This window comes from Zonotrichia albicollis, chromosome 5, assembly GCF_047830755.1.
Source record: "Zonotrichia albicollis isolate bZonAlb1 chromosome 5, bZonAlb1.hap1, whole genome shotgun sequence".
Taxonomy (NCBI): Eukaryota; Metazoa; Chordata; class Aves; order Passeriformes; family Passerellidae; genus Zonotrichia; species Zonotrichia albicollis.
This window is the reverse complement of record NC_133823.1, coordinates 6,535,405-6,558,960: the sequence shown is the minus strand read 5'-3', so window position 1 is coordinate 6,558,960 and position 23,556 is coordinate 6,535,405. Positions and strand designations below refer to the sequence as shown.

The 23,556-nt window shown below is 61.1% G+C and overlaps 4 protein-coding genes across 5 annotated transcripts in view; all 4 read left to right on the top strand.

Annotated features, from left to right (window-relative positions):
- Window positions 1-14,209, top strand: part of CPXM1 (carboxypeptidase X, M14 family member 1) — a 32,815-nt gene extending 18,606 nt beyond the window's left edge. The window contains exons 13-14 of the mRNA XM_074540673.1: window positions 13,050-13,152; window positions 13,799-14,209. Of these exons, the coding sequence (XP_074396774.1) occupies window positions 13,050-13,152; window positions 13,799-14,049 (354 nt within the window). The 3' untranslated portion in view covers window positions 14,050-14,209. The remainder of the gene's footprint in view (window positions 1-13,049; window positions 13,153-13,798) is intronic.
- Window positions 328-3,393, top strand: LOC141729111 (N-acetyltransferase 8-like). Of its 2 annotated transcripts, none has more exons than XM_074540675.1 (2): window positions 328-727; window positions 2,238-3,392. In XM_074540675.1, the coding sequence occupies exon 2, from the start codon at window positions 2,246-2,248 to the stop codon at window positions 2,903-2,905; it is 660 nt and encodes a 219-aa protein (XP_074396776.1). In that variant the 5' UTR covers window positions 328-727; window positions 2,238-2,245; the 3' UTR covers window positions 2,906-3,392. The 2 variants fall into 2 exon arrangements, with proteins under 2 accessions (XP_074396776.1, XP_074396778.1); XM_074540677.1 differs by lacking the exon at window positions 328-727 and adding an exon at window positions 790-1,190 and having other exon boundaries at window positions 2,238-3,393.
- Window positions 14,210-15,162: 953 nt separating the features above from the next.
- LOC141729109 (N-acetyltransferase 8-like) lies at window positions 15,163-18,499 on the top strand. The gene is made up of 2 exons (XM_074540658.1): window positions 15,163-16,115; window positions 17,357-18,499. The coding sequence occupies exon 2, from the start codon at window positions 17,365-17,367 to the stop codon at window positions 18,022-18,024; it is 660 nt and encodes a 219-aa protein (XP_074396759.1). The 5' UTR covers window positions 15,163-16,115; window positions 17,357-17,364; the 3' UTR covers window positions 18,025-18,499.
- A 427-nt stretch (window positions 18,500-18,926) lies between these two features.
- The window catches only part of VPS16 (VPS16 core subunit of CORVET and HOPS complexes), a 30,324-nt gene continuing 25,694 nt past the window's right edge, over window positions 18,927-23,556 (top strand). Inside the window, exons 1-6 of the mRNA XM_074540657.1 lie at window positions 18,927-19,117; window positions 19,816-19,904; window positions 19,999-20,093; window positions 21,440-21,568; window positions 22,021-22,165; window positions 22,911-23,026. Of these exons, the coding sequence (XP_074396758.1) occupies window positions 19,065-19,117; window positions 19,816-19,904; window positions 19,999-20,093; window positions 21,440-21,568; window positions 22,021-22,165; window positions 22,911-23,026 (627 nt within the window). The 5' untranslated portion in view covers window positions 18,927-19,064. The remainder of the gene's footprint in view (window positions 19,118-19,815; window positions 19,905-19,998; window positions 20,094-21,439; window positions 21,569-22,020; window positions 22,166-22,910; window positions 23,027-23,556) is intronic.

Below are 23,556 nucleotides of genomic sequence, written 5' to 3'. Positions count from 1 at the left end.
CCCCAAATGCGGGGCTGTCCCCAGCGCTGGGCTGAGCCGTTCATGGGGGTCCCCAACACCGCCGGGACCCCCAGGACACCCCCGGGGAGCTCCAGCTCGGGGCTGGGGGGGCGAGCATCATCATGGGGACCCCCCAAGCCCCCTGGGGTCACCCTGGGCAGGGCTGGGGGGTCCCCGCAATTGTGACACCAACTCTGCGAGGGGGCTGCACCCCCACTCCCCCATGGCTGCCCCACCGCCGCGATTTGGGGGTGACAGTGCAGTGTCCCCCCGCCACTCTCCGGGCCCCCGTGCCCTGCGCTCCCCCAAATCCCCCTCCCCGTGACCCCGCAACCTTCCGGGATCTCTACGGCATCATCGGCAGGGGCAGCAGCGCTTCCCGCTCGGCGCCTGCGCTCGCCGCTCACCGGAGCCTCCGCCGGCCTCGGCACGGCCCAAACCGGGGCTGTCCCCCCTCACACACACCCCGTGCTGCCACCGGAGCCCCCCAGAACCCGCCGGACCCCCCACCCTGAGCGGCGCAGAACGATGGGCTGAACGCACCCGGCAAATCGCAGGCACAGGCCGGGCTGGGGGTGCGCCAAACAAAGACCCCCCACCCAAAACAGACATCCCCTGGGGGTGCTCAGGGGGTGACCGAGCCCCCCCCGGGCCGTGAGGGACTCCCCGGTTGTCCCCGAGGAGCCGCCGGTGCCGGTGTGAGGAGCGACAGCGCCGGGAGCAGCAGGTGGGGGGGGCGGCCGGGAGCGATTTTGGGGGGGGGTTTTGGGGCCGGGCACCCCCCGCAATCCGGGGTTTGGGGCACTTTGGGGACCCCTTGATGTGCCCAGCATGGGTGTGACCCCCCAAACCCTCCGGGGGGCTGTGCCCGTGTCCCCCTTCTGTTCCTTCCTGTCCCTCCTGTCCCTGCTGTCCCTCCTGTCCCCTCCTGTCCCTCCTGTCCGCTCCTGTCCCGGCTGTCTCCGTGCCTCCTCCTGTCCCCGTGTCCCCGTGCCTCCCCGGGCCCTTTGCCCCTTTGCCCTGTCTCGGGCACAGCTCGGTGCCCACGCCCTGCCCACCTTTGCCCGGGGCGGGTCGTGCCGCGCCTCCCGGTGAGTGCCTTGTTCCCGGGGAGGGGGGCGGCACCCCCAGATCCTGCAGCTCTTCCTCTGTGCCCCCCAGTGCTCGTGGTGCCCACCCGGGTGTGCCAGGTAAAGCCTCTGCCCAGCTGGGGTGAGGGATGAACCCCTGAGAGCCCAGCAAGGGGGAGGAAGGAACACCCCCACACTTTTTCCCCTTTGTTTTTGGGGCACCCCCGGGTGGGAGCGGCACTGGCACTGCCTGCACCCCCCTGTGCCACGCCAGGGATGGGTCTGGGGGCACACCGAGGGTCCCTGTGAAGGTTGGCACTGCCCTGACCCCTTGTGCCACCCCAGGGATGGCTCTCAAGACACTCTGGCTGTCCCTGTGAGGGTGGACACTGCCCTGACCCCCCTGTGCCATGCCAGGGATGGGTCTGGGGGCACACTGGGGATCCCTGTCAGGGCGGGCACTGCTCTGACCCCCCGTGCCATCCCAAAAATAGAATCTGGGGCTATCCTGGGTGGTCCCCATCCATGGGACTGCGCTGATGCCTTTTACCATGGCCAGGGATGGGTCTGGGGGTACCCCGAGGGTCCCTTTGAGGGTGGGCACTGCCCTGACCCCTTGTGCCACCCCAGGGATGAGTCTGGGGATACCCCAGGGGTCACTGTGAAGGTTGGCACTGCCGTGACCCCTTGTGCCATGGCCAAAGATGGGTCTGGGGGGTCCCCATCCATGGCACTGCCCTCACCCCATGTGCCACCCCAGGGATGGCTCTCAAGACACTCTGGCTGTCCCTGTGAGGGCGGGCACTGCCCTGACACCCTGTGCCATCCCAAAGATGGGATCTGGGGGTATCCTGGAGGGTCTCCATCCATGGCACTGCCCTGACCGCTTGTGCCACCCCAGGGATGGGTCTGGGGGGTCCCCAACCATGGCACTGCCCTTACCCTTTGTGCCACCCGAGGGATGTGTTTGGGGATATCCTGGTGATCTCCCTGTGAGGGTAGGCACTGCCCTGACCCCTTGTGCCACCCCAGGGATGGCTCTCAGGACATCCTGTCTATCTCTGTGAGGGTGGGCACTGCCCTGACCCCTCTGTACCACCCCAAGATCCATCTCCCCCTGCCCACCCCCCCTATACCACCCTCTAACCCCTCTCCGTGCCCCCACAGGTGCCCCCATGGCGTCGTTCCGCATCCGGCAGTACCAGGATCAGGACTTTGAGGCCGTGCGGGCGCTGTTTGCCCGCGGCGTCCTGGAATACGCCCCGGCCTGCTTCTGGTATGTTCTGCGGGCGGGGCGGGTGCGCCTGGCACTGCTGGCCGCGTTCGTGGCAGCGCGGGCGGCCACGGGCTCATGGGTGCTGGGATTGGGTGCGTTTGCGCTGGCGCTGGTCCTGGTCTGGGTGCTGGTGCGCTTGCTCTGCAACAGCTACGTGCGCGACGCACTGGGCACCGACCTGTCCGATGTGCCCGGCACGTACCTGCGCTCGCCCGACTGCCGCTTCTGGGTGGTTGAGGAGGCCGGCACCGTGGCGGCCATGGTGGCGGCGGTGCCCGCCGGCCGCGGTGAGCTGGAGCTCAAGAGGATGTCAGTGAGCCGGGAGCACCGGGGCCGCGGGCTGGCACGGATGCTGTGCCGGGAGGTGCTGGCGTTCGCCCGTGCCCGCGGGTACGGCACCGTGGTGCTCAGCACCTCTGTGGTGCAGGTGGTGGCACAGCGGCTCTACGAGGGGCAGGGATTCCGCAAGGTGGGCGCTTTGTACCCCTCACTGCTGGGCACCTTGCTGAACTTCCAGATGCTTTACTACCGCTGTGATCTGGGTGATGGAAATAAGTAGGGCCTGAGTGGTGCTGCCACGGTGGCATGGCACCCCAAACCTGGCACTGTTCCGGCCCTGGCACGGCACCATGAGCCCGGGACATGAGGCACTGCCGTGGCACCTGAACCCTGGCACTGCTATGGCACCCCAAACCCAGCCCCGGGACACCACCCCAGCACTCCGACCACAATCCTGGCACAGCAGCGCCAGCACAGCACTGTGAGCCCAGGACACAGAGCACCACCGTGGCACTCCAACATGGCACTGCCTTGGCACCGTGACACCGGGACGTGTGGCGCCACCTTGTGTGGTAGATAGGGTCAGGCGTTCGGAAGATTTCGCGATGTAACGGGAAGGCAGGGCCCCTGTTGGTAAAGGCCCCTGTCTTTACCCCTAGATGGCAAAGACAGATCCCCTCTGAAGTAGAAAAACCCTAGATTATAAAACCCCACGAGAAGAGATAATAAAGGCCTTTTGACCATCCACCACATTGGTGTCTGCGTGTTTCATAGGCCCAAGCGACCCTGGAGAGTTTGGGTCGCCGTGCCGCTGCCTCAAGAACCATGTCGCCAGCCTTGTATCAGAAGGCAACATCTGGTGCCGAAACCCGGGAAGCCGATCAGCGCCCGGGGAACGGGGATTCGCCTGGACAGAGGGCGGCGGCTGTAGCGGCGGGCCCGACTACAGCGGGAGGGAGTGACCTCCGGACCAGCGTGGACCATGGAAGCCATTGCTAAGGTTGTAACAGAGATGCATGCACAATGGGGTATAGATTGTAAAATCAGAGATTTAACTCTCGCGTTGCCGAGACTGATTAAGCTTGGGGCTATAGAAAGCCCTGCGGATATCCTACACACGGGGGTGTGGGACACTTGCACAAAAGCCCTGGCTGAGGACATTATGTTCTCGGGTTCAGGGAAAGCCCTAAAATCCTGGGGCAAAGTTATCCAGGCTCTGCAAAAAGCTCGACAAGAGCAGGAAACCTGGAAAGCTGCGCAAACCTGTTTATTAGCCACCCCGCAGCTCGGGGTGGGCGCGGCGACACAAACCACGGAGATTCTTGACCTGGGCGGACGCGCGGCGGCACGGTCACCGGAACCCCCTCAGAGAGCGGACTCACCATCGGAGGGGTGGGACACGCGCGGGCGTTCTGGCAGGGACTCGTGGAGGAGGCGCGGAATGTGGCCGGATCGTCGGACCCCGCCGGGACCGGCAAGGACTTGCCCCCGCCATATGCATTTGAAAATGGCGCCGAAGCACATGGCAAGGGCAGAAGGGAGGAGGCGAGGCGTAGAAATGCAGTCAGCCATCTTAACAACGCGTGCGCAGGAGAGCGGGGAGAAGGGGCGGCCCCCACGGTGCCGCGTAAGACCAATCAGAGCGCTCTATTCAAATTAAGTCCTTATAGGGCAAGGACCTCCCCCAGCAGGAGGCGGGGGGACCCCAGGGGGAGGGAACGGCCTGACCCCCTCAGGAGGGGGCGGGGTCGGAGCCCAGGAAAAAGGCAGAGCAGCCCGGAAGTGCTGGGTCATTCGACTTGCGCCTCTGACTCGGACTCGGACTGGGACGGACCTGAGAGGGAATCGGAGGATTCCGATTCGGATTCTAGCTTTAACAGAGTGAGAGCAGCGGCATATAAGGTCTCTAGTCACAGCGCTCCCGCGTGGGTGAAGGGGTTATCAGAGAAAGATCGGACTCCGCTTACGGATTGGCGGAAAATAAAAATAGCTTGCGCGGAATGGGCTCCGTCTGCCAATCTGGTGTTCCCAGTCCGCGTTAGCAGGGGCGGGCGAAAACCAACGAAGGACCTATTCCCCTGTAAATCCAAAGGACGTCCAAGCAGTCATTAAAGCGATTGCAGACAAGGGAATTAATTCTGCCATGGTTACCACACTCATTGACGGCGTTTTCGGAGGGGATGATATGTTGCCTTTTGATATTAAACAGACGTGTAGGATGATTTTCGATGGCGCGGGGATGATCGTTTTTAAACAGGAGTGGGAGGATCAATGCACAAAGGAGCTAGCCCAGATAACGGGACCTGACCATCCACTGCACGGTTCCAGTATACAAAGATTGAGGGGCAGAGACCCCACTATGATCACCCCCCAGGCACAGGCTGAGGGCTTGCGGGCCCATGAGGTTATCACAACCACCTGTGCTGCCTGGGAAGCCATTCGTGCGACTTCAAAAGTAGTAGCCAAACCTTCACCATGGTCAACTATAAAACAGAGTGAGAGTGAGAGCTTCACTCAGTTTGTGGACAGGCTTCAGGCAGCATTAGATTCCTCCTCATTACCCTCGGAGGCAAAGGGTCCCGTGCTGGCAGAGTGCCTATGCCAGCAATGCAACTCAGCCACCAAGGACATTTTAAGGTCACTGCCACCTGGGTCTAATATAGCAGCCATGATCAGGCACGTTACAAAGGAGGAGCACCTAGCTCCCATCCAAGCAGCAGTTCACACTGCAATAACCAGTGTGATGGCATGCCTTAAGTGTGGCCAGGCAGGCCACCTGGCAGCAAACTGCCCCCAGCCAAGGCGCCTATCAGCAGCTGCTCCACCACGCCAAGGGGGATGTAGGGGACCGTGCTGGGCATGTGGAAAGAAGGGGCACTTGGTTAAGGAATGCAGATCCAGGCTTCAGGGAAATGGGAAAGGGAGGGGGCACCCAGGCCGTGTCCAGCCCCCTCCCATCTGGAACATGCAGTGGCCCAGCTACAGCAACCCCCAGTGGGGCAGGGGACCCTCATACCCTATCCCCCCACAGGGAGTAGCCAATTTTGCATCCCTGCCTACGGTGCAATGGCAGAGTTACGCAGCACCCTCAGTACCCTCGCACCCCCCACTGCCACAACCTGCGCCGGTGGTACAGGGCCAGCAGGAGACGCCCCAGAGCGGGATCCCTGGGTGGCCTTGGCCATGAAAATAGGAAAGGAGCCCCTGATGGTGTGGGGGACATGCCGCTTTTACGGCAATCCGGATTCCCACGTCATAGGGTTTCAGTTCTGGGCGGACACGGGTTCAGATTGTACGATTATTCCCCAAGCACATTGGCCCGGACATTGGCAATTCAAAGAAGTCCCTCCAGTGAACGGAGTGGGAGGGCAGTCTCGGGCATGGAAAAGCACCCAGCTGGTGGCTATAACACTTCATACGAAAAACGCACCAGAACAGACAGTCGCGATCCACCCATACAAACTGCAAAATTCTCCACCCCTGTTAGGAAGGGACGTTCTTTCCATGCTAGGATTCAGGATTACAAATTTATCCTGAGGGCCACTGCCATACACCCTCCGCTGCCGATCAAATTGACCTGGAAATCATCAGACCCAGTATGGGTCGAGCAGTGGCCCCTGACAGAGCCTCGAGCGGCAGCCTTGCTGGAACTGGTCGACCGCGAACTGCAAAAAGGTCACATAGAACCCTCCACCAGCCTATGGAACACCCCTGTATTCGTGATCCCCAAAAGGTCCGGAGAAGGCTATCGTCTCATCCACGACCTGAGAGAGGTGAACAAGACGATCCAACCCATGGGTCCAGTCCAGATACTGCTACCCACAAACTCAGCCATCCCTGCAGGGCAGCCGTGCGCAGTGCTGGACATCAAGGACTCTTTCTTCTCAATACCTCTGCACCCTGAGGACAGAGAATGATTCGCCTTTTCCGTGGCATTCCGAAATGGCGAGCGGCCCAACCTCCGCTTCCAATGGCGGGTACTACCACAAGGCTTTGTAGACAGCCCTGTCATATGCCAAATCACCATGGACAAAGCACTGACGCCAGTCCGACACTCCCATCCCACCGCGACCATCATACAGTACATGGACGACATCCTGGTAGCAGCACCATCGGCAAGCCAAGTAGATCACCTGGTGTCCACAATCACGGAAACCCTTCAGGCCAACGGTTTCGAGATCGCAAGCGCAAAGATCAAGAGAGGACCCTGCGTGACCTTCCTGGGAGTGGGGATCACAAGCTCCTACGTGACACCCCCCGAGGCGAAGGTGAGTCAAGACATCAAAACGCTCCACGACGTGCAACGCCTGGTGGGATCGCTGCAGTGGCTTCGCAACATCGTCCTGATCCCTCCTGAGGTCATGGACCCCTTATATGACCTCCTGAAAGGAAAGCACCCCTGGGAACCCAAGGAGCTGACGCTGCAAGCAACGAGCTCCCTTGACTTCATTGAAAGCCAGATGTCCACGGGCACACTTGCCAGGTGGAACCCAGCCATGCCACTGGACTTATACGTTCACTTTACACCGAGGGGGGGAGTGGGAGCACTGGCTCAAGGACCTTCTGAAAAGGCCCGACCGATTCAATGGGTGGTCCTCGGAAGACCTGGCTGTGCTTTCTCCCCGGGAATTGAATGCATCGCTAACCTCATCATGAAAGGCAGAAAACTCGCCTTGAAACACCTAGGAACCGAGCCGACAAGCATCCACCTTCCGTTTCGCAAGCAACCGACCTCGGAGTCAGCCACAATATCGGAGTACCTAGCCCTTGCTCTCACCGGCTTCGGAGGAGAAATCTCCTACTCCTCCAAACCACCCTGGACCCAGCTGCTGACCGTAGTCGACATGGACATACCTCCAAAGGTCAAGGACCGACCGCAGCCAGGACCAACAGTCTTCACAGACGCTTCCTCCACGACTTCAACCGCAGCAGCAGTGTGGCAGGCAGAAGAACAGTGGCATTGCATCAAAGCATGCGACCCCACAATGTCAGTGCAACAACTGGAGGCAGCAGCAGTGGTTTTGGCGTGCGGACTCTTTCAAGAGGAACACCTTAACATAGTAACGGACTCTATATTTGTGGCAAGGCTTTGCCTAGCCATGGCAGGACCAGGAGTGTCGACATCTGCAGCAGCCCTAATGCTGGAAGAAGCACTCTCCTCGCGACAGGGCACCGTGTCAGTCATCCACATCAACAGCCATGACCCAGTCAAAGGCTACTTCCAGATCGGCAACGACAAAGCGGACGCCGCTGCAAAAGGCGTATGGACGTTGCAGGAAGCTCGTCAGCTGCACGAGTTGCTCCACATCGGAGCCAAAGCACTGGCGAAGAAATGCAGAATCCCGACGGCGGACGCAAAACGTGTGGTAGCCACTTGTCCTCATTGCCAGAAGTTACCTGTCATGGTTTGAGCCTGGCACAGAGCCAGTGCTCCTCATGAAAATGCTCTCACTTTGGTGTTTGCTGTGAGATGTGATTAGGAATAAGCAAAACAGGCTTTAGCTTAAACATAAAGAACACTTTATTACTTAAACTACAGGGAAATAGGGAAAAACTATAAGGAAAAGAAAAAAAAAATTGAAAACTTTACAAAAACCACTTTCTTCTTCCCCACTACTTGACTTTCCCAATCTGATACATTCTCTCAAAACACTAACTGCCCAGCCTGGCACCACACTTTAGTATACTCAAACTTCAGTTCATGAAGAGGAAAGGAGTTCTTCTTGTTCCATAGGCTTCTCCTGGAAACACACTGAAACCTCGTGTGCTTCCCTGTCACTTCGGCACCGCCCGGAAAAAAGTCCTTTTGCCGCTTGTGACATCTTCCTTCCATGCCCAGTGCTCTCACCACCGTGCATGGCCAGAGCTGCTTTTAGGGTTGTCTTTCAAGGATGCTTTGTCTCACTCTAAAAAGGCACAGTCTCTGCTTTGGGACATCTGTCCCCCCCATATTTTCCAACCCCCTGGAGCCGGGGGGTCTTCACGATGAACCCTCCTGGTTCTGAGCTACTGCTTCCCCCTAAGTGCAGTCTCTGTGTCACAGGAACAACTGAGTTTATGGCCACAAGAAAAGTCTAGCTAAAAGGCCACTTCAAATCATCTCTCCCCATTCAATCATCTCCACGTTCTTCGGGCCAGGTCTTTGTCTCATCTCATCTCTTATCTCCCTTCTTATTCAGCTTCGAGGAGGATTAGCATTTTTTGCAAGGCCTCAATCATGAAAGAAAGGGGTTAAAACTTTCAGTCTCTGTCCCGGAGCTGCGGCACTCCCACACACGCTGCCCACACGCTGCAGCTCCGGCCGGGCACTCTTCCCCCCCTTCTCTTCCTGGGCCAGCTGCTATCACATTCGGTGTCGCCGGCTCTCTCTCTCTTTCCTGGGGGGGGGGGGGGAATGGCTGCCCGAGGGCTGACTCCCTGGGGTCTTCCACCCTTCCATCCTCGAGGGCCTCCTCACCTCCCATCTCTGTCCAGGCCCAGGGCCTACCACGTGGCTGCCCCTCCCCCGCCCAGCAGCAGCGGCTGGACGGGGGGGGAGATCTGACCTCTTCTCCTCGACGTCCTAAGAGAGCCTGCCAGGGGCAGAGCTCTGCTTTTAACCCCTGTGTATTCTCGGAGGTGTGTCTAAACCTCACTGGCTACACCAGGTGTCAGTATCAAACTCCAAACATCCATTGGTTTGACCACAGCATCTCAGAATTCTTACTCCTTCCTGGTCAAACTACCACATTACCCTATGGACCTGTGGGGTCAACCCGAGAGGTCTCAAGCCTTCAGAGATCTGGCAATCGGATTCTACCTGGTGTGAACTGCTGAAGCCCCGAGCATGGCTTGCAGTGACAGTGGACACTTATAGCGGAACGATCATAGCCACACAGCATGCCAAAACAAACTCCAAGGCCACAATTCAGCACTGGCTGACAGCCATGGCTTGGCTTGGTATCCCCAAGCAGATCAAAATGGACAACGGGTCCAATTTCACCTCCAAACCAGTACAGGAATTCGCCTCAAAATGGGGCATCACATTAATGCAAGGTATCCCATATAACAGTACCGGGCAGGCCATAGTAGAGAGGGCAAACCAGACCCTGAAAACCAAGATAGAAGTATTGGCAAAGGCAGAGAGCTTTGCCAATGCCATTCCCCCAGGAGATCAGGCGCGTATGCTGGCACCCGCTTTGCTAGCACAGAATCAGTTCCCTAGGGAAGATGAAACAAACAGTCCCGTTCAAAAACACTGGGCCAACCGAACGCTAGAGGAGAGCCCGCAGGTGGTAATTAGAAACGAGCTGGGCAAATGGGAACGGGGCTGGAGGCTGATGCTCACGGGGAGAGGGTACGCAGCTGTCAAAAAGGACGGCAAAGTCAGGTGGTGTCCACCTAAGTCAATTAAGCCCGTCCTTCATAATGAGCAGAATGAGACTGACGAGAATTGTGAGTTTCTGTTTACAGGACATGCTCGTGGGACATCCTCATGACGCATACACGTCCATCCCAGAGGAAAGTGACAGACCACCAAGCCACCAGGCAGCGCCCGAGAGACCCACATGGGTGAGACCCAAGCATCAACGGTGTTTCTGTGTGATTTTGCTGTTGGGGCTTGTCACCAGAGGACAAGCCAGCCCAGACCACTACCTCATCAGCCATTCAGGTGGGTCATGCGACACCTTAGTAGTGACAAGGTGCTCAGGGAAATCACCACACCGAACACCCCATCCTTCGTGCTCCACGTTACCGACCTGTTCCCAGGACAACCAAAGGTGGACCCCAATTCCCCACATGCCACACACATGTACCTATCCTACTGGTGCCCGGCCTCAAACACAGGAAAAAGCTACTGCAATCACCCAGGGTGGGGATATTGTGGGCACTGGGGCTGCGAAACCATTGTTACAGATGCCAGACCGTCAGGGCCTGGGTGGGACCCACAAGAGCCCAACAAATTCTTACAGTTCACCTGGGCACCCAGAGGCTGCAAAACACCCATCTTCCTCCAGGGAAGCTTTTATCGCAATCGCCATAAAATCCCAAAAATTCGGAAATGCACTAGCTATAACATGACGGTCTTGCAGCCACATCACCCCAGTTGGGCCATAGGCAGGACGTGGACAGTAGTCCTTCAAGGGTCAAAAGAGAGGGTGAATGTGTGAATTATCAGGCTCCAACCGTCGGCGCCCCGAGTGGTCGGACCAAACAAAGTGATTAAAAGCGTGCCGAAAGGGAAAAACACAATCTACCCTAAAACCTTACCCACAGGGGTCAGCAAAGTCCCAACCGGCCATGCGGAAGTCTTTCAGACAGACCGCGCAGCCAGGTCGGACCCAGACCCAATCCTTCGTATGTTAGAAGCTACCTTTATATCCCTGAACGAATCCAACCCTAACCTAACCGAATCCTGCTGGCTTTGTTACGATGCCAAACCCCCCTTTTATGAAGGAGTCGCTTTAAACACTTCCTTCAGTTACTCCACAGCCGATGCCCCTCACCAGTGCAAATGGGAAACCCCTCGGAAAGGAATCACCCTGAGTCAAGTCACAGGCCAGGGCAGATGCTTTGGCAATGAAACCCTAGCTAGGCAGAGAGGCAACGTCTGCACCAAAGTTGTCAAGCCCAACAGGAAAAACAATAAGTGGGTAGTCCCATCCGCACCTGGGATGTGGGTTTGCCAGCGATCTGGAGTGAGTCCCTGTGTGTCCCTTACCAAATTCGATGACTCTTAACGACTTTTGTGTCCAAGTTCTGATTGTTCCTAGGGTCCTGTACCACTCAGACAAAGAGGTGTACCACCTTTTTGAGGAACCCAGCCGGCTCCACAAAAGAGAAATAATAACAGGTGTAACTATCACGATGTTGCTCGGTTTAGGAGCAGCAGGAACGGCAACGGGTGTCTCAGCCCTAGCGACACAGCACCAAGGACTGTCCCAGCTGCAAATGACCATCGATGAGGACCTGCAAAGGGTCGAGAAATCCATCTCCTTCCTGGAGAAGTCAGTCTCCTCACTCTCGGAAGTGGTCTTGCAGAACAGGCGAGGTCTGGACCTCCTGTTCATGCAGCAAGGGGGCCTGTGTGCCGCCTTGAGAGAGGAGTGCTGCTTCTATGCAGACCACACAGGAGTCGTGAGAGACTCCATGGCAGAACTCAGAAACAGACTGGCTCAGAGGCAGAAGGACAGGGAAGCCCAACAGGGCTGGTTCGAGTCCTGGTTCAGTCAATCACCATGGCTAACCACTCTGATTTCTACCCTAATAGGACCGCTGGCATTGCTGCTTCTAGCGGTTACCTTTGGACCATGCCTGCTGAACAAGCTGGTCTCATTCGTTCAGACCCGCCTAGAATGGACTGACATCCTGTTCATAGCCTGGCGAATCCAACCAGGGAACACTGCCAGCCACAAGTCCTAAACTTGTCTGGCAAAAACTTACTCAGGTTTACCAAACCCCTTTCCTTTACTAACTACAACCTTATACCTCATTTCAGTGCCCATGTATATGACTACCTCATTCATTTGTGAAAAAGGGGGGGGGAGATGTGGTAGATAGGGACAGGCAATCGGAAGATTTCGTGATGTTACGGGAAGGCAGGGCCCCTGTTCCCTTACATAAGAAAATTAACATAGGAATGTAGCCCCCTAAACCAGATGCCAGTAACTTTCCATTCACTACCCAGTAAATTTCCACCCCTTACTAACCATAGATAGTAAAGACAGACCCCTTATGACGTAGAAACCCCCTAGATTATAAAACCCCATGAGAAGAGATAATAAAGGCCTTTGGACCGTCCACCACATTGGTGTCTGCGTGTTTCATAGGCCCGAGCGACCCTGGAGAGTTTGGGTCGCCGTGCTGTTCCTCGAAACCAGGTCGCCAGCCTTGTATCAGAAGGCTACACAAGGGGGACACTGGGGGATCCAGGGTGGGGGATTTGGCGGGGTTTGGGACACGGGGACACTGAGGGGGTCTGGGGGTGCTGAGACCATGGGAATATGGGGAAGTGGGGTACAGGATGGGGGATTTGGGGGGTTTGGGACATGGGGACACTGAGGGGATCCAGGTGGTTCTGTGACCATGGGGACACTGGGGAGGGGTCTCAAGTGGGGGGTCTGGGGTTGCTGGGACAATGGGGACACTGGGTGGGATTTGGGGGTTTCTGGGACAATGGGGACACTGGGTGGAATCTGAGGACAATGGGGACACTGGGTGGGGTCTGGAGGGTGCTGGGACAATGGGGACACTGTGTCATGAGCAGAGCAGGGCCAGGGAACCCCCAGGGGTCTCTGTAAGGCTTTGGCGATGGGGGTGACACGCTGGGGACATTGCAGGGTGGGGGGGTCACCGGGATGGCAGCGGGACGTGGCTGTCCCCAAACGCTGAGGTGGCACCGGGAGCGGGGGACACACCCGTGCCACCTGTGCCACGCCCTGCAGGTGCACCGGGGGATCAAGGGCGTGGTCCGGGACAGTGACACCGAGCTGGGCATCCCCAACGCCATCATCTCCGTGGATGGCATCAACCACGACGTCCGCACCGGTACCGGGACACCGGGACACGGAGGGGCGGGGTTTGGGGAGGGAACGGGATCGGGATCAGGCTGGGAATGAGGGTGGGATAAGGACAGGGACGGGATGGGAACGGGAATGGGAATGGGGCCGGGGACAGGGAAAGGAATGAGATGGGATTTGGGATTGGGAATTGCAGATGGGGATGGAAATAGGATGGCACTGGGAAAGGGGATGGGATGGGGACAGGAATGGGATTGGGATAGGGAGAGTAATGGGATGAGGTTGGAAATGGGGATGGGACAGGAATGGAGACGGCATTGGGGATGTGAATGGGACGGGGCTGGGATAGGGAAAGGAATGGGATGGGATTTGGGGGTGGGATTGGGAATTGCAGGTGGGGATGTAAATAGGGCTGGGAAAGGGGATGGGGACAGGAATGGGATGGGCCTGGGGACAGGGATGGAAGGGGAGTGGGACTGGGGATTGCAGATGGCAAAGGAAGCAGGATTAGGCTGGGAATGGGGATGGGATCGGGACAGGAATGGGATTGGGGATGGGAATAGGGATGGAGTTGGGACAAGAGCGGGACTGGGGCTGGGGACAAGGACAGGAACAGGACCGGGGCTGGGGACAAGGACAGGGTGGGGACAGCAGTGTGACACCCAGCCCCGCAGCCTCGGACGGGGACTACTGGCGGCTGCTGAACCCGGGCGAGTACGAGGTGACGGCGCGGGCCGAGGGCTACGAGGCGGCCACGCAGCCGTGCCGGGTCTACTTCGAGAACGTTCCCACCCCGTGCAGCTTCCGCCTGGCGCGGGCGCGGGGCCGCCACCGGCCCGGGAGGCCCCGGCCGGGCCCGGACCCGGCGCTGCGGCTGCAGCGGCTGCGGCTCCGCCGCCTGCGCGCCCACGGCCGCGGGCAGTGAGCGGGGCGGCCCCGGGGCCGCGGGATCGGCCGGGCCGGGGGCGCGGGGGAACGGGCGGGACGGATCCAGTAAAGTTTGGGTGCGCTGCGGCTGCGAGTGTGCGGGGCTGGAGCGGCGGAGGGAGCGGGAATGGGAACGGGAACGGAACCGGGAACGGGAAGGGGAACGGGACCGGGAATGGGAACGGGACCGGGAATGGGAACGGGAACGGAACCGGGAACGGGAAGGGGAACGGGACCGGGAATGGGAACGGGACCGGGAATGGGAACGGGAACGGGAATGGGAATGGGGACGGGAACGGGACCGGGAACAGAACCGGGAATGGGAACGGGAACGGGAATGGGAATGGGACCGAGACCTTGAAAAGGACCGGGAACAGGAATGGGAACGGGACCAGGAAAGGGACCGGGACCAGGGCTCGTTTCTGCCCCGGACCCTGCCGTGGGAACCCGGCGAGGCCACGCCCCTTACCAGGCGACGCCCATTCGGTTCTCACCAATAGAAATTCCGCTCCGAGCCGCGCCCCTCATAAGAACACGCCCATTACCGTGGTATAAATATTCTCCATGAGTCACGCCCAGGAAGCCACGCCCCTATCCTGTTGTCCAGTGCTCCGCACGGCCCCGCCCCCCTTTCCCATTGGATCGCCTGGCCCCGCCCCCGATGTCCTCGTGAGCGCTTGTCCCGCCCCGCCCCTCATCTCTGGGCGCCTATTGGCTGCTGCCGACAGCGGGGGCCAATAGGATGCGAGATTCATGGGCGGGGCTGGGGGGACATGGAGGGGGTTCGGTGACACCGGGGGGACACCGGGGGGACCCCGGGGGGGTCCCTGGGCAGCGGGGACAATGGGGACCTGCAGCGGGGGGCGGCCAGAGAGTGCTGGGCCATGGGGGCGTCTGCGGAACTCTGGGGACCTGGGGACAATGTCCGGCCGGGCTGTGACACTGGGGGGGTCTCCAGGGTGGGGGTCCGGGGGTGTCCTGGCTGTGGGGTTCGGGAAGTGCCGGACCATGGGTGCACTGGGAGGGTCCTGGGGGGCACTGGGGGGTGTTGGGGGTTTGGGGACACCGAGAGAGGGTCGGGGGTGGGGTCTGGGGTGACCATGGGGTCATGGTGGGGGAATCGGGCCCCACCATCAGAGCCAGCACCCCCTGAGCCCCCAGGAGATGGGGGGCAGCGGCATGGGGCACCCCGAGTCCCATGGAAAGCCGAGGGGGCACTGGGGGGTTGTAGGGTACAATAAAGGGATTGGGGTGACCCCCCTTTACCCCCCTGCTGTCCTGCAGGGTGGGGGGCTGTGCCCTGCTGGGCCCTGATGCCACCGTGTCCCCCTCCCCAAAGGCGGGGCTGTCCCCAGCGCTGGGCTGAGCCGTTCATGGGGGTCCCCAACACCCCCGGGACCCCCAGGACACCCCCGGGGAGCTCCAGCTCGGGGCTGGGGGGGCGAGCATCATCATGGGGACCCCCCAAGCCCCCTGGGGTGACCCTGGGCAGGGTTGGGGGGTCCCCACAGTTGTGACACCAACTCTGCGAGGGGCTGCACCCCCACCCCACTCCCCCATCGCTGCCCCACCGCCGCGATTTGGGGGTGACAGTGCAGTGTCCCCCCGCCACTGCCCGGCCCCCCGTGCCCTGCGCTCCCCCAAATCCCCCTCCCCGTGACCCCACAACCTTCCGGGATCTCTTTACGGCATCATCGGCAGGGGCAGCAGCGCTTCCCGCTCGGCGCCTGCGCTCGCCGCTCACCGGAGCCTCCGCCGGCCTCGGCACGGCCCAAACCGGGGCTGTCCCCCCTCACACACACCCCGTGCTGCCACCGGAGCCCCCCAGAACCCGCCGGACCCCCCACCCTGAGCGGCGCAGAACGATGGGCTGAACGCACCCGGCAAATCGCAGGCACAGGCCGGGTTGGGGGTGCGCCAAACAAAGACCCCCCACCCAAAACAAACATCCCCTGGGGGTGCTCAGGGGGTGACCGAGCCCCCCTCGGGCCGTGAGGGACCCCCCGGTTGTCCCCGAGGAGCCGCCGGTGCCGGTGTGAGGAGCGACAGCGCCGGGAGCAGCAGGTGGGGGGGGCGGCCGGGAGGGATTTTGGGGGAGGGGGGTTTGGGGCCGGGCACCCCCCGCAACCCGGGGTTTGGGGCACTTTGGGGACCCCTTGATGTGCCCAGCATGGGTGTGACCCCCCCAGGCCCGTGGAGGGGCTGTGCCCGTGTCCCCCTTCTGTCCCTTCCTGTCCCCTCCTGTCCCTGCTGTCACCTTTGCCCCTTTGTCCCTTTGCCCCGCTCTGTGACGGGCACAGCTCGGTGCCCACGCCCTGCCCACCTTTGCCCGGGGCGGATCGTGCCGTGGCTCCCGGTGAGTACCGGGGTTCCCGTCGGGGGGGCGGCACCCCCAGATCCTGCAGCTCTTCCCCTGTGCCCCCCCACACTTTTACACCTTGTTTTTGGGGTACCGTTGGTGGGAACGGCATGGGCACTGCCCTGACCCCCCTGTGCTATGCCAGGGATGGGTCTGGGGGCACACTGGGGATCCCTGTGAGCGTGGGCAGTGCCCTGACACCCCTGTGCCATCCCAAAGATGGGATCTGGGGGTATCCTGGGTGGTCCCCATCCATGGCACTGTCGTGACCTCTTTTACCATGGCCAGGGATGGGTCTGGGGGTACCCCGAGGGTCCCTGTGTGGGTGGGCACTGCCCTGACCCCTTGTGCCACCCCAGGGATGGGTCTGAGGATACCCCAGGGGTCACTGTGAAGGTTGGCACTGCTGTGACCCCTTGTGCCATGGCCAGGGATGAGTCTGGGGGTCCCCATCCATGGCACTGCCCTGACCCCTTGTGCCACCCCAGGGATGGCTCTCAAGACACACTGGCTGTCCCTGTGAGGGTGGGCACTGCCCTGACACCCTGTGCCATCCCAAAGATGGGATCTGGGGCTATCCTGGGTGGTCCCCATCCATGGCACTCTCGTGACCCCTTTTACCATGGCCAGGTATGGGTCTGGCAGCACACCAAGGGTCCCTGTGTGGGTGGGCACTGCCCTGACCCCTTGTGCCATCCCAAAGATGGGTGTGGGGGCATACCAAGGGTCCCTGTGAAAGTGGGCGCTGCTGTGACCCCTTGTGCCATGGCCAGTGGCGGGTCTGGGGGTCCTCCATCCATGGCACTGCCCTGACCCTTTGTGCCACACCAGGGACAAGTCTCAGGTCACTCTGTCTGTCCCTGACCCCTCTGTACCGCCCCAAGATCCATCTCCCCCTGCCCACCCCCCCTATACCACCCTCTAACCCCTCTCCGTGCCCCCACAGGTGCCCCCATGGCGTCGTTCCGCATCCGGCAGTACCAGGATCAGGACTTTGAGGCCGTGCGGGCGATGTTTGCCCGCGGCATCCTGGAACACGCCCCGGCCGGCTTCCGGCACATTCTGCGGGCGGGGCGGGTGCGCCTGGCACTGCTGGCCGTGTTCGTGGCGGCGCGGGCGGCCGCGGGCTCATGGGTGCTGGGGCTGGGCACGGTGGCGCTGGCGCTGGTGGTGCTCTGGGTGCTGGTGCGCTCGCTCAGTGCCGACTACGTGCGCGACGCGCTGGGCACCGACCTGTGCGACGTGCCCGGCACGTACCTGCGCTCGCCCGACAGCCGCTTCTGGGTGGTTGAGGAGGCCGGCACCGTGGCGGCCATGGTGGCGGCGGTGCCCGCTGGCCGTGGTGAGCTGGAGCTCAAGAGGATGTCGGTGAGCCGGGAGCACCGGGGCCGCGGGCTGGCACGGATGCTGTGCCGGGAGGTGCTGGCGTTCGCCCGTGCCCGCGGGTACGGCGCCGTGGTGCTCAGCACCTCCATGGTGCAGGTGGCGGCACAGCGGCTCTACGAGGGGCAGGGATTCCGCAAGGTGGGCACCTCGTACCCCTCGCTGCTGGGCACCTTGCTGAACTTCCAGATCTTTCACTACCGCTGTGACCTGGGTGATGCCAATAAGTAGGGCCTGGGTGGCGCTGCCACGGTGGCATGGCACCCCTAACGTGGCACTGCTCCGGCCCTGGCACGGCACTGTGAGCCCGGGACATGAGGCGTTGCCGTGGCGCTGCCATGGCACCCGAACCCTGGCACTGCCGCTGCCCATGAACCCTGGCACTGCTATGGCACCCCAAACCCAGCCCCGGGACACCACCCCAGCACTCCGACCACAATCCTGGCACAGCAGCACCAGCACAGCACCTCCATCCCAGGGCACAGGGCACCACCGTGGCACTCCAACATGGCACTGCCTTGGCACCGTGACACCGGGACGTATGGCACCACCCCGGCACTCCAGCTCTGGGACTCCACCACAGCACTCCACCCCTGGCACATGAAGCACCACCATGGCACCCCTGATCCCCACCCCAGCAAAGGGGGCACCTCCGTGGCCCTTCCTGGATTTCCAGCAGCAGGAAATAAAGAGAGACCTGTGGGAACAGTGTGTGTGACAAGGGACATCTTGGGGCATGGGGACATTCCCTGGGGGTGAGGAGCATCCTGGGGGACAGCGAACACCCTGAGGGAGGAGGGATCCCTTGAGGGACACCTTGGTGGAACAGGGACATCTTGGGCGACACCTCTGGGGATAAGAGGCCTCTTAAGGAACTAGGGACACACTGGGAGACAACGGAGATTTTGAGGGAGAGGGGAAACCTTTGGGGACAGGCGACGCTTGAGGGACAAGGCCTGTGCCCTCACCCAAGATGGCGGCGGTTCTCCATTCTCGTTGCCCTCACCCAAGATGGCGGCGGTTCCCCTTTGTCTCTCCCCTCACTCAAGATGGCGGCCGTTCCCCTTTCTCGCTGCCCTCACTCAAAATGGCGGCGGTTCCCCGTTTACATACCCGTGCCCTCACGCAAGATGACGGCGCCGGGCTCTGCGTCACGGCGCTAGGCTCGGGGCGTGGCGCGCTGAGGGAAGCGCCGGGACCGCCGGGTCCCGATCCCGGTCTCGGTCCCGGTGTCCCTCGGCCCATCCCGGTTCCCCCATCCCGGCCACGCCATGGATTGTTACACGGCCAACTGGAACCCGCTGGGCGAGGAGACCTTCTACCGGTGAGGGGCTGCGGGGGCGGCACCGGCCTGAGGGTGCTCGGGGGTCCCGGGGCTGCTCGTGGGGCTCGGGGGGATGCCGGGACTGGAAAGGGGGTCCCGGAGATGGCTGGGGTGGGGCTGGCTGGGGATGGGGGTCCTGGGATGGCTGAGGGGTCCCAGGGGTGGTTGAGGGGTCCCGGGATAGCTGAGGGGTCCCAGGGGTGGTTGAGGGGTCCCGGGATGGCTGAGGGGTCCCAGGGGTGATTGAGGGGTCCCAAGGGTGGTTGATGGGTCCCGGGATGGCTGAGGGGTCCCAGGGGTGGTTGAGGGGTCCCAGGGGTGGTTGAGGGGTCCCGGGATGGCTGAGGAGTCCCAGGGGTTGTTGAGGGGTCCCAGGGGTTGTTGAGGGGTCCCGGGATGGCTGAGGGGTCCCAGGGGTGTTTGAGGGGTCCCAGGGGTGGCTGAGGGGTCCCAGGGTGGGCTTGGGGTTGGCTGGTGGAGGGTCCTGTGGGTTGCTGGAGGGGTCCCGAGATGGGCCCGGCTCCTTGGGCTGGTCTGGGGGATGCCTGGGAATCTCTGGGGATTCGTGGGGTGTCTGTGGGTCTTGGGGCTCCTGGGGGTGTCCCAGGACCAGTTTGGGGGTGGACACCATCCACCCTGCGCCTGCTGCATGTCCGTCTGTCCATCCATCATCCATCCATCCATCCCTGTCCCATCAGGAAGCTGGAGCTCTACTCCATGGAATGGGGGCTGCGGGAGGATCTCCGTGACTGTGTGGTGGCAGCTGCCCCATATGGGGGTCCCATAGGTGGGTGCAGCCCCCCGAGCCCCCCTCCCCGAGCCGGGGCTGTGCCACCCCTGGCTCAGGGACTGTCCCCTCCTTGTCCTTGTCCCTGTCCCAGCTCTGCTGAGGAATTCCCGACGGGACAAGACCCCCAGCACCCGCCCGCTCCTGGAGATCTACTCGGCCTCGGGGCTGCTCCTGGCCAGTGTCCCGGTGAGCTGGGGGAAATGGACAGCCTGGGTGGGGGGACAGGGGTGTGGGAGCACGGGGAGACGGATGGGAGCTGCCCTGGGATGGGATGGGTTTGGAGCAGGAGAATCCTTTCTGTGCTGATGAAGGATGGAAGAAGAAGGTGGAATGGGATTTGGAGCAGAGAATGCTGATGAGGGATGAGAAAGGAGGATGGGATGGATTTGGAGCAGCAGGATTAGGTAGAAGGAGAATCCTCCCTTCATCCTGTCTGGGCCTGGGAGAAGAGGATGGGATGGGATTTGGAGCAGGAGAATCCTTTCCCTGCTCCCCAGGAATGGGGCAGGAGGGTGGGATGAGGTTGGAGCCACGGGAACATCCTCCTTCCCCTCTGCCTGGGGCTGAGGGGGACATGGGGCAGTGGAGGGACAGTGCCAGGACTGCAGGGACCTGCAGAGCCGGGTCAGGTGGGGTGCTGGACCTCTGGATGAGGTGCTGGACCTCTGGATGAGGTGTTGGATCTCTGCATGAGGTGCTGGACCTCTGGATGAGGTGTTGGATCTCTGGATGAGGTGCTGGACCTCTGGATGAGATGCTGGACCTCTGGATGAGGTGTTGGATCTCTGGATGAGGTGCTGGACCTCTGGATGAGGTGCTGGACCTCTGGATGAGGTGCTGGACTTCTGGATGAGGTGTTGGATCTCTGGATGAGGTGCTGGACCTCTGGATGAGGTGTTGGATCTCTGGATGAGGTGCTGGGCCTCTGGATGAGGTGTTGGATCTCTGGATGAGGTGCTGGGCCTCTGGATGAGGTGCTGGACCTCTGGATGAGGTGTTGGACGTTTGGATGAGGTGCTGGACCTCTGGATGAGGTGCTGGACCTCAGGATGAGGTGTTGGATCTCTGGATGAGGTGTTGGACCTCTGGATGAGGTGCTGGACCTCAGGATGAGGTGTTGGATCTCTGGATGAGGTGTTGGACCTCTGGATGAGGTGTTGGATCTCTGAATGAGGTGCTGGGCCTCTGGATGAGGTGCTGGGCCTCTGGATGAGGTGTTGGATCTCTGGATGAGGTGCTGGACCTCTGGATGAGGTGTTGGATCTCTGGATGAGGTCAGTTCTCTGGATGAGGTTTTGGACTTTTGGATGAGGTGTTGGACCTCTGGGTGAGAAGTTAGATCTCTGGATGAGGTGTTGGACCTCGGGATAAGAGGTTGGACTTGCAGATGAGGTGTCAGTCCTCTGGATGAGGTGTTGGAGCTCAGGGTGAGGTGTCCAAGCTGTGGAGAAGCTGTCAGACCTCCGGCACCCCAGGGGTGTCCCTGGAGGGCCGTTCCTGGCTCGGGGCTGACCCTTCCGTGCCATTCCCAGTGGAAGAGCGGCCCCCTGGTGCACCTGGGCTGGACGGCGGGGGAGGACCTGCTGTGCATCCAGGAGGATGGCACTGTCCTGGTCTACAACCTGTTCTGCGAGTTCAAGCGGCACTTCAGCATGGGAAATGTGAGGGAATGGCGTGTGGGATGGATTTGGGGTGGGATTTGGGATGGGGCAGGTGGGAAGGGACCTCGCAGCCCATCCCATTCCACCCCTGCCCTGGGACACCTTCCACCATCCCAGGCTGCTCCAAGCCTGTCCAGCCTGGCCTTGGACACTCCCAGGGATCCAGGAGCAGCCACAGCTTCTCTGGGAATTCCATCCCAGCCCCTCCTCACCCTCATAGCCAGGAATTCCTTCCCAAAATCCCACCCCAAGCTCATCTTCTCCATTTCCTCCTCCTGAGATGCCCTGGGTGGGGTTTGGGGAATGCAGAACCGGGGCTGTCCCATCCCTCGGGAAAGAGCTGGCATCCATCCCGAGGAGCAGCACATTCACTGCCTGCCCCAGCCGAGCCCCGGTGTCCCCAGCGTGTCCCCAGTGTGTCGCCAGTGTCCCCTCCCCGGCGTGTCCTGCAGGAGGTGCTGCAGAACCACGTGCTGGAGGCGCAGGTGTTCCACACGGAGTTCGGCACGGGCGTGGCCATCCTGACGGGAGCGCTGCGCTTCTCCCTCGCCACCAACATCGACGACCTCAAGCTGAGGCGCCTGCCCGAGGTCCCTGGTGGGTGTCCCCATGTCCCTCTCTGTCCCTGTCTGTCCCTCTGTGTCCCTCTGTGTCCCCTCTGTCCTCCCTGTTCCCCTTCTATTTCTCTGTCCCCCCCCATCCCCATGTCCTTGTTTCTCTGTCCCTCTGTTCTGTCCCCACTGTCCCTCCTGTCCCCCTCTGTCTACCCCAGTCCCCACTTTGTTCCACGTGTCCTTTCCTTGTCCCGCCATCCCTCAGTGCCCTCTGTCCCCTGTCCCCCTTTGTCTCTCTGTCCGTCCCTGTCCTTCTCTGTCCCCTTGTCCCCCTGTCCACTTCTGACTCCTCTGTCCCTCTCTGTCCCCTCTGTACTCCCTGTTTCCCTTCTGTTCCTCTGTCCCTCTGTCCCCCCATCCCCTTGTCCTTGTTTCTCTGTCCCCTTGTCCCCCTGTCCACTTCTGACCCCTCTGTCCCTCTCTGTCCCCTCTGTACTCCCTGTTTCCCTTCTGTTCCTCTGTCCCTCTGTCCCCCCATTCCCTTGTCCTTGTTCCTCTGTCCCTCTGTCCCCCCATCCCCTTGTCCTTGTTTCTCTGTCCCTCTGTCCCCAATCCCCACTGTCCCTCCTGTCCCCCTCTGTCTACCTCTGTCCCTCTCTGTCCCCTCTGTCCTCCATGTTCCTCTTCTGTTTCTCTGTGCTCTCTGTCCCCAATCCGCTTCCCTCTGTCCTTCCCTGTCCCCCTGTCACCTCTGTCCCCGTGTCCCAGGGGTGTCACTGTCCCCGCAGGGCTGCAGAAGGCCCCGCCGTGCTGGACCGTGCTGGCCCAGGACAGGGTGACCATGGTGCTGCTGGCCATGGGACAGGAGCTCTTCCTGCTGGACAACACCTCCTGCTCCGTGCTGGTGAGGCCCTTTGGCAATTGGGGACGGGGCTGCACTGTCCCCACTGTCCCTTGGAATATTCCCAGCTCCTTCCCCTGTCCCCTGGGATGCTCCCAGGTCCTTCTCCTGTCCCATCTCAGGGGATGCTCCCAAATCCTTTCCCATCCTGGATGCCTCCGAGGTCCCCATTGGTGACCCCCCTGTCCTGACCACACCCTTGGTGTCACTCTGAGCCCCTGGTGGTGTCCCTGGTGACCCCCCTGTCCTGACCATGTCACTTGGGGGTCACTCCAAGGTCCCCATTGGTGACCCCCCTGTCCTGACCACACCAAATGGGGTCATTGTGTCCCCTGGTGACCCCCTGGGTCCTGACCACACCACTCGAGGGTCACTCTGAGATGCCCATTGGTGACCCCACTGTCCTGAACCATGTCACTTTGGGGTCACTCCGAGGTCCCCATTGGTGACTCTCCAGTCCTGACCCTGCCCCTGGTGTCACTCTGAGGTCCCTATTGGTGTCCCCAGTGGTGATCCCCCTGTCCTGACCATGT

Bases quoted from the DNA above. Each gene is read 5' to 3' on its own strand.
- LOC141729111 (XM_074540677.1), top strand. From the start codon at position 2,246: ATGGCGTCGTTCCGCATCCGGCAGTACCAGGATCAGGACTTTGAGGCC.
- LOC141729109 (XM_074540658.1), top strand. From the start codon at position 17,365: ATGGCGTCGTTCCGCATCCGGCAGTACCAGGATCAGGACTTTGAGGCC.